The sequence below is a fragment of the Cupressus sempervirens genome, chromosome 3 (genome assembly GCF_028749045.1).
Source record: "Cupressus sempervirens isolate cs-2001-9-10 chromosome 3, ASM2874904v1, whole genome shotgun sequence".
In the NCBI taxonomy this organism is placed as follows: domain Eukaryota; kingdom Viridiplantae; phylum Streptophyta; class Pinopsida; order Cupressales; family Cupressaceae; genus Cupressus; species Cupressus sempervirens.
This window is the reverse complement of record NC_143120.1, coordinates 605,658,800-605,668,670: the sequence shown is the minus strand read 5'-3', so window position 1 is coordinate 605,668,670 and position 9,871 is coordinate 605,658,800. Positions and strand designations below refer to the sequence as shown.

At 36.5% G+C, this 9,871-nt stretch overlaps 1 protein-coding gene across 1 annotated transcript in view; it reads left to right on the top strand.

The window, feature by feature from the left end:
• Positions 1-5,515: 5,515 nt before the first annotated feature.
• The window catches only part of LOC149568130 (D-3-phosphoglycerate dehydrogenase 1, chloroplastic-like), a 52,269-nt gene continuing 47,913 nt past the window's right edge, over positions 5,516-9,871 (top strand). The window contains exon 1 of the mRNA XM_089821130.1: positions 5,516-6,212. Coding sequence (XP_089677256.1) covers positions 5,606-6,212 — 607 coding nt within the window. The 5' untranslated portion in view covers positions 5,516-5,605. The remainder of the gene's footprint in view (positions 6,213-9,871) is intronic.

Here is a 9,871-nt window from a genome sequence, read left to right as displayed (position 1 = left end):
TATCTTGTGCCTTGTTGTATATGCACTACTTTGATAAAGTTCTATGGGGGGGGTGTTGATGTTTTGCCTTTGTTTTCCATCTTCCTTTATCCAGTGAGTGTCCCTTCCGTGACATTAGCTTCATGTCATGTCTGAGATTGTTCACCTCAATACACACATATGTACTATTTTGTGCATCTTGATCCTGGTTCCTTGACATTTAGTTCTTTTGGCCCACTTTTCCAATTGCTTGTCACCTCACCCTTGTCTAGATTAGGGGGTGTTCATCTGTTGTTTCTCATGCTTCCTTGGTTTGATTGATCAACTCTTTAGGATTTGGTGTTTCATGCCATCTATATCTTCAAGTTCAGTTGTTTGCCTTTGTGTGCCTCCTGATTTGATGCAGATTACAATATTCTCTACTTGGTCATGTTCTATTTTAGTGGAGGTTCTTCAGATCAGCAATTACTTTTCAACAGAGCTTTGTAGCTTCTACATGCTTCAGTGATGTTCTTCACGATCATCTCTTGTTCTTATCTTCTAGGACATTCCCTAGTTTTGAGGCTTCTTCAATCCTTCACTAGTCTTTTCAACATGTTTTCCATTTCTTTTTGGCGTAGGGTTTTTCCCATGTGGTTTTATCTATTTCTCCTCTTTGTAGAGATTTGGTTGTGCTTGGGTACCTAATCAGGCCTTGTTTGTCGGGGCCCAAATCTACTTTCAGTAGTAGTTTCTAGGTTTTTAGCTACTCCCTAAGTTTATCTTAAGGGGGGTGTTAGAGTAATTAGATATTTCCTAATTTACTCTAGTCACTTAAGCTAAACTTTAGACATTTAATAATTAATCTTTTATTAATTATTTTGATGCAACCTACGTTATACCTTTTTAGGGTTTTGATCTCCTTTATAAGGACAATCTGTCTTTGTAATTATCAACCAATTCATTGTTGATTATAGCAATCTACTTTTTGCTCATCAAGAATGTCTCATCTATGGATCTGGCATTTTCTGCCTCCATAGCTTTTTGCTTCTCTCTTCTGTAACAGATGTTTGCATGCAGGTGATTCTTGGTAGCTGTGGGGTTGATCATTCATCAACTTCAATAGAAATATGAACTTTACTAACATGTACTCATGTGTCTCACAAATAACATCACCATAGAGAAATACATGATGTCAAATAAGTTTTTTTGTTGTAGATTTTGATATAATGGATTTGATTTTGGGAATTCAATGGGTGGAGACCCTAAAAAAATTACAACTATAGTGTCAAGATAAAATACTTGTTCAAAGTGGATGGAAAGAAGGTGGTGTTTTAAGGAATGTTCGATATGGGTCCAAGAGAGATTTCAACGAAGAGGATGCAATAATTTTTAAAACATGATGAGATCTAGGCACGTGAGTTTAACATTAAGTATGTGAAAAGGAAGAATAATGTGATGGTTGATGTGCTATCTAATAGACCTGCCAAATGTTCAATGTCACAAATTTCAATAGATTGGAGAGCTTACTTATTAGTTCAGTACTCCAAGAATACTTTTTCTTGTTACTTTTTAGACAACCAAATTCAGGACAATATATACAAAGTAGTGGATGATGGCATATACTACAAGGACAAGATCTATTTGGTACCAACATAAGAAATGAAGGAGATAGTCTTAAAGAAGATTCATGATTCACCCCTGGTAGGTTCCCAAGATCAAGTTTGCAATTACTTGAGGAGAATCAATCTCTGGGTCAGGAGGAGAAATTGAAAGTAAATTAATTAGTCAAGTGGTCCTAAATTTTAAAACAATACCACAAGGACTTATTTAATTAACTAATCTAATTCTAAAATAAAGTGATGACAGATTGGCCTATTGTAATGTTTTAGACTCTTTTGGAGGTCTTTATAAGGAGTTGGTTGGGTATTGTGTTGATCATTGTGGAGTTATCTATTTCTTGTGTATTTACAATTATATTTGGAGCTGAGTTTTTTGGTGTGCCATTTTGAAGGTGCGAGACCATCTCTAACTTGACACTTGCAATTTTAGGAGGGGGGGGTGTAGCTCTATGCCCTAATATGCCTTTCTTTCCAAATATTTAAAGTCTTCAATTAAACAAAAAATTGTGTAACTTGGAAATACAAGTATTCTTTTGGAAACAAATCACTATTGTTGTTATATGCTTCGTGATTGAATCTTGCATCAATAATTATTAATTAAGGCTTGACTCATAATTCTCCATATTACGTTGACATAGTTAATATTACAATGCATATTAACTAATATCTAGAGCTTATACTTATGCTTAAGTATTGACAAAAGTGTTGCGCACATATATATTTGATTGTAGTCTTATATTTGTCATAAATTGCACAAAGGAAGTCAAGAACCATAAAATTGAAAGAGTATGACAACATTGACAAGTGTCGAGTGTGACTTGTCATACAAGTACATTGCTAAGTGTCAAGTGTGATTTTCTATACATGTAGATTATTGAGGGTTGAGTGTGTCTTATTGCATGAGTACATTGTTGAATGCCAACCATGTCTTTTTGTATGGGTGTGTGAGGTACCAACTAAGTTTCTTATGATTATGATAATAAAGTGAAAATTTAGTACCTGGAAGCTTGAGTTCGGCTATCATTACAATGTTTATTCCAAATTGTGATTGGTACATTACAAACGTCAATAGAATATTCACACTACCAACTTATTTTCCTCTGCAACTCACTCCACACAATCTCTTTTTGCTCACTAATAGACAACCCAATCTTCTATTCTCAAACAACTACAACTCCCTCTTCTATTTCACCTGGGCTAGTTCTCATCCACAACCTCTCCTTCTAAGACCAACCCACGCACACCTCCAACTTGGCAAAAGACCAACCAAGTTGTCTATGCAACTATTCTAACATCATTTCCCATTAAAAAACACGTACACTTTGCATAACCTTTTTTCCAACACATTTCCTCACTCTCCTTCTCATCTATCACTAACTTCCCCATTTTTTGTGCAACTTCTATATTCTTACTTTTTACGTTGCTTATTACCTTTCTCTCCCTCACTACCTATGGTTTTAATTTAAGTTGTCTTTATGTCATTTCACATTTCTTCTTTCTTAGCTTACACACCCCTCTTCTCTTTGAAATGTTCATTCTTTCAATTTTTTGTCTCCTTCTTTTATTGTTTGAGTAGCTCAACCCTATTCTAGATGGCATTTTCAACATCCGCCATTTCTTTATGCTAGTAAAAGTTACCAATTGTCACTTTACACACAACAACCAGATTTACTTGGAAGACACCTTTTCAACAATTCCGTTTGTGGATATCCTATAGTCAGTGTAATACAAGTGATCAAGTTTTGTAATGTCCCCATCTTTTTAGCACATCGGTGGAGTTCTTAGCCTTTATGTTCTTCGAAGGCTAAATGGAGAAATAAGGAGAGATTGATTAAATTAATTTCTTACAAAGTCAAAAAAAAAGGTGACTTTATTTTTAATTAATTTAATTTATTGGAGAGTGCATTAATTATTGGAAGGGGAAAAACTTCTAGTAATTTAATTTCCTAAAAGAACATTAATTATTGCAAAGGGAGAAACTTCTAGAGAATGCAATTATTAAATATTTTATTTCCTTCTAGGAGAGTGAAGGAAAAGTATAAATAGAGTGAGATCTTCATTGTTTATCATCTGATTTTGTGAATTGCATATGATATCAAGTTGGGAGAAGAAACTAAGGTTTTCGATTTTAGTCAACCATTGGAGAACGTCTACTCTTCAGTGTTGCAACCATTTGAGGTGGTGAAATATCCATTGAATTTGGTATTTAGGAGAGCTTCAATTCAGGAGTTCTATTTGTGCTTAATTGAAGAATTTTTTTTTGGCTGCTACAGTACACATGCACGATGCTGCACTGCAGTATCTGTGTTTGATTCATTTCCATTCTTGGGCATCCCTATTATCATTGTACTTCATCAGCATATGATTTTGCTGTGATAATTCAAAATCAAAATTTTTGACAGTCATTATTGTATGTCAATTGTTTTGCATCTAGTTTCCATGTATTTGCATTGATAATACCAAAGGAATTGCACTTGCATATTAGTTCCTTGTAAGAGGATATTACATTGGTACCAGAGCTTGCTTGTAAAGTGTTGGACAAAATGCAGAACAACTGAATTAGAGAAGAATTTTGGTGTTTGAAGAAGTTATAACTAGTTGGGGTTATTACATTGGTATCAGAGCTTGCTTGCAAAGTGTTTGACAAAATGTCGAACAACTGAATTAGAGAAGAATCTGGTTTTTTTTTGAAGTTATAACTAGTTGGGGTTACTACAAGTTTTGTTGAGGAATTTCGTCAAACCACCATGTTGCATGTTTATGCTTCGATAAAAATCCATATTTTACAATATGTCTTCCAAGGCAATTATAACTACAATATCTAGCAATAATTATCCAACATTGATGGATGCTCATCCCTTGTTCCAAAGTTCACAACTTACGAGCTCCCAACTTAACTTCTTCTTCCTCTAATATAAGCACATAACCATCATTATTAAATTTGTCGCGAGAAATTGGTTGATCAAATGTTATTACAACTTTGGGCATACCAACACCACTACTACAAGTTGGAGTGGAACTTTGTCAAACTGAGAGATGCTAAAACAGAGCAAAACAAACCAAAATTTAAGCAAACAAACATGAAGTATTTATGATTGACACCGATCACTAATATGCCTAGGGCATCAATTCGTGGAAATGTCACTAATAATTGTGCATTGAACAATTTATAACATTTACAATGAGTTTCATTGTTAAGTGTGGAATGAGGTCAACATCGCGCCTTCAAATTTGACATAATGAATAATGTTATCTTTGGGTCTAACAATGATATTTCTTTGGAGATAATATGAAACCTTCCATTAAAATTTGTTTATTTTTAATTGAAAAAAATCAACATGTCAATCTAACAATTCAGAGCTTAACTCTTTGACAAGGTGAGCCCCTTATAACTTGTAAAGCGATTCAAACAAATTGACGACTAAATAAACCTAGAGAAAAATAATCAATATTGCAACCTACCCTTATCAAACAACTATAAAAGTCCCCATTGAAAAAAGATAATAAAGTAAAATAATAAAACAATTTTTTTTAACGAACCTACCCCGGTTAAACATGTCAAACTCAAGGTAGGTTGGTGGCCATGCAAAGGTTAGTGCGTGGTGGGTAGAACTAGGAGCAAACTCAAACCCACTACCGAAAAGACACCAACCCATTTCGTATTATTCATAGTTTTCTGCGGTCCGCCCTTTGCGACGGCGGCCGCATGGTTGCGTAGATTTTTTCTTTTTCCTTTTTTCAGTTGGACTCTTTTTTAAGACAATTAAAGTTTCGTATGATTCGGGGAAAAACTGCCACTGGATTCGCAACAGCGTCCAGTTAAACAATGGGTCAGTACCTACCATGGACCCACGAATCAGCGGAATTCGCCCACACATAAACCTAAATCAAATTAAAATCTACTATAAATAATGATTTAAATAGATGTCGTAAGGAAGGATATTCTGTTGACAGATCTTTTAAGCAAAACTTGCAGAGCAGCTAGCAGCTATCAGCAGAGTGCAGAGTTCAACAGAGCAAGAGCAATGGCAATGGCAAGGGGCAGCCTTCAGACTTTTCATTGCAATAGGAAGGCGCTGGATCAAAATCCTGCAGTATTTCACCCGAAATCGATGCCATGTTTGCCCAGATTGGGGCTGCAATCGAGTCGGTTTTTATCTTTCGGGCAGAGGCTGGGTGCAGGGAAAACGAGATTAAATGTTCCGGTTTTGAGGAAGAGGATTTGTGCCCAAGCAGTTGCATCCGACTTGCAGTCGAAGCCCACGGTTTTGGTAGCTGAGAAACTTGGAGAAGCAGGGCTTGAGCTGCTTCGGACCGTGGCCAATGTGGACTGCTCCTATAACTTATCCCCCGAAGAGCTGTGCACGAAAATATCTCTGTGTGACGCGCTGATCGTGAGGAGCGGAACAAAGGTGACACGAGATGTGTTCGAGAGTTCGAATGGAAGGCTCAAAGTGGTTGGGCGTGCTGGGGTGGGAATAGATAATGTGGATCTGCAGTCGGCCACTGAGTTTGGGTGTTTAGTGGTGAACGCACCGACTGCTAATACCGTTGCGGCGGCCGAGCATGGGATTGCTCTCTTAGCCTCTATGGCTAGGAATGTGCCCATGGCTGATGCTTCCATGAAAGCAGGTGATTTTCAACTTTTTTCTTTAGCTTTCGAAGGGTTCAATCTGGTTACATTGTTATGAACATTTCCATCTTTCAGTAGTTTAAACACGCTTCGACTGTGTTGTGAGAGTAGGGGATTTGTTTTATCAAAACCATCTCAGGATTGAACTTGACCCAATCATAAGGATTTGGTTTTTCTAATATATATTCGAATTTTACATTTTCATTAAGTCCTTTTGTTCAAGGTCCGTAAAAAACTAATCTTATTGATCCACTCGTAGAGGCTTTTCGGAACCCTAAACTAATGGAAATGCAGCTTCTCGATCAAGAAGATCTTCACATTTGTGATTTGTATTTCATGTCGTACTCGTCCATCTCTTCGCTTGGATATGCTCACCTAAAAGTGGAAGAAGAAAGTCAAAAGCTATTAAATGTCAACCTTCCTCGTCGTATCTATATCGTTGTTACCATTGACAAAAGTAGAACATGACTTACAGCATGTGGAATTATTTTGTAGCGATGCCAGATGATGGTCAATTATGAGTGATTCTGATCGTTTTTACAGAGTTCATCTGCTCAATTTTTTCTTCTAACCTTTGGGCCAAATCTGAGTCCAAGCCGAACATGCACTCGCCGAGTCCAAATTACAATTTTACTCTATAAATCATGTCGATCTTGAACCAGAAGAAACAATCTGGTGTACTATTTAAAATGTTGAACATTAACATATGAGTAAAGCTGGGATTATATTATATTTATATGTGCTTACCAAGAGATGTGGGTGTTTCCACCCAATTACTGAACCTGAGTTTCTTGATCAGCTACCTTTAAAAGGCTTGAACTTCCTCTCACTACCTTTCAAAAACTCAAGAGGATCTTGATCTATTGATCAAACCTCTCCCCTCCATCCTTTTTTTGTCATATGAATCCTTTGAGCTCCTTCCCAAAGACTTTGCTATTGAACACACCTCCACGAAGGCTCTTAACCTCCTTGGGCCAAGAAGTTTGCAGTTGATTAGACCTTAGTCCAGTGCACTCCAGTTGGTTAAGTTGTCAACTTCCTTGCTCCAATTTGCCGAGTGCCTAGAGGTATTTGGCATGCATATGTATGTTTTTAGCTTGTGTTTTTAACTTTTTATGGATTTTGCTATTTTTAACTTCAAAAACTATCTATTTTTAAGTCCCCTGCACAGAAAAGAAACGATACTCATATAGACTATGAAGGACAAATGGATATAATTAAAGAAGAAATGGTCATGCTTTTCCAAGAATAGATTCTCAACGCTAACTACAAATTCCAAAAAGTAGATAATCAGAGAGCCCTTCTAACCCTTTTACTTTTACAAGTAGAACAAAAATGTTCAAAATGGGCCCCAGTTTCCAATATTTATAGAGGCGAAGCAACAGGCCAAGAGAAGCAAAACAACTATGCTTTTTAGTTCCAAAAAAATGTTTTTGAAAAAAAAAAAACCAATAAAATTTTGAGGGGCATGCATGGAATGACCACAATACAACAAAAACTTTAAATGAACTTGCCGCAAATTCATAATTGTGTGCAAAATTGCAAATCAATAATCCTTTTTTACTGCTAGGCTGATTAATCCTCAGAATTTGGGTTGCTTGATTAGGTGTGGATGAGATGATAACAATCTGACAGTCCTCTTGATGTCCACTTGCCTCTGCAAAATGTCCTGTGATAAGTTATGGATCATAAGTATTGAAACATGCTATAAGTTTTTGACTCATCAATCATTCAATTGATTTTTTTTCTATCAATTAAAATCTCCTTTATCCCCACTGCAAAAGTCCATGTGGCAATTTTGCACTTTCCCTCTCGATAAGTACTTGAATTTGGCATATCACTGTATGATTTCAAAGGCTTAACAAGGTCTTGGTTTTGATGCATCTTCACTTATTTTGGCCTTTGGCCATACTTGAGGATTTTGTCACCATATCAGGGTAATTCTTATTGAGTTGTTCCCCATCACATGTTGTACCATTAGTAGAGAATTAAGGACATTGGAAGCAATAGTGGTTTGGTTCACTGCAACTATAACATTCATCACCACCTTGGCACATTTTTGTTTCTCACTGTCTCCCATCCACTTTTGAAGGGAGAGCACTCACCCTATTTAGTAATCCTAGTCTGACAGAAATCTCGCTTCCTTTGTGTGCATGATGAAGGAATCTGCAGTTTGTAATATCATGGGTGTATTTTTTAGAAATTATACACCATGCAGTTTTTTGGTCTTTATCAGCAAAGGGAAAATTGCATACGACATGAAATATATGATCCTTTCAATTCTGGTGGCAATCATTTCTGGTATACCCCTCTACTTCACACTACTCATTTTTCTGTTTTGGTCATTTGTGCTTCTACTTGTGAATTGATCCCTGTACTTGCCCCAAGTATATGCAAACCTTTTTGCATATTGCAATGTCCTATGTTAGGATTCTTAGGTACTGAGCGGGGGTGGAACTAGTACAAACAGGTAATGTAAAACTTTAATCACCAATCGGTTAAACTGCAATATTAACTTCCAAGCAATAAAGCATATGACCAGTACCAGTGAATAAAGCATAACAATATCAAACCACCACACATCATTCATCATACATGACACTGTGTAGCATGGAAACTCTAACGAGGGTGAAAACCACGGTGCCCAGAAGCTCACTACTGCAGTAAATGAGTTGCCCGATTAGGAGCATACAATTACCCTTTTTGAGAGTTCACCTTCTTAGGAGTGATTTGTATCTTGTTAAAAGTACAAACAAATCTGCTAGGATCTACCTTATTAGAGGATTTACAATGCTCTATTAAGAGCCTACCTAAGGGATTTACAACTCGAACTTGTTAGGGTTTACCCGATTTAGGGATTTAACTGTTGTAATTGTTACATAACAACTAAATCACTGATCTGGATATGACACTTCTTGTCTGTCAGATCCAATTAGCTCTCCGCTCTTCTGCAACTGTTCTCTGCTCTACGTCTTGATCACAATCTTAGCACTGTTCGATCTCTCTTCAACAACAACATTTTTTGTTACAAAACCTTTCTTTAATAACTATTCTGTTAGGATCAACTTTTGCCTCTTAATCCTGACCATTCATTCAAACTTTAAGCTTCCTGCTCGATCTCCTTAAGCTTCTCACATATCTCGATATCTCAACATAATTTTATCCTGACTGCGGTGGCCTTCAATTTGATTTCCTTGTCGATCTGTCTTCAACAACAACATTTTGCATTACAAAACCTTTTTTAAATAACTATTCTGTGGCTCAACTTTTGCCTCTTAATTCTGACCCTTCATTCAAACCTTAAGCTTCCCGTTCGATCTTGTTAAGCTTCTCACATATCTCGATATCTCAACATAATTTTATCCTGACTGCGTTGGCCTTCAATTTGATTTCCTTGTCTATTACTTGGAATAGTCAAAACGTATTACCTTTACCAATGCACCATTTTATCATTGCCTTCCACTGATCCAATGAGCCATCTAATACCAAATCAACATCTCTTAACCTTCTCTCTTTAGTATCACATTGTCCAATATGATCGCCTCAACTAAATCTTTTGGTAATCTTGAATCTTTTAACTGTCCTTTGAGTGTTCTTCATTTGTTTGCCACTTGGAGTAATTTAAACTCTTCTTACCTTTCAACCAATTAGGTTGTGG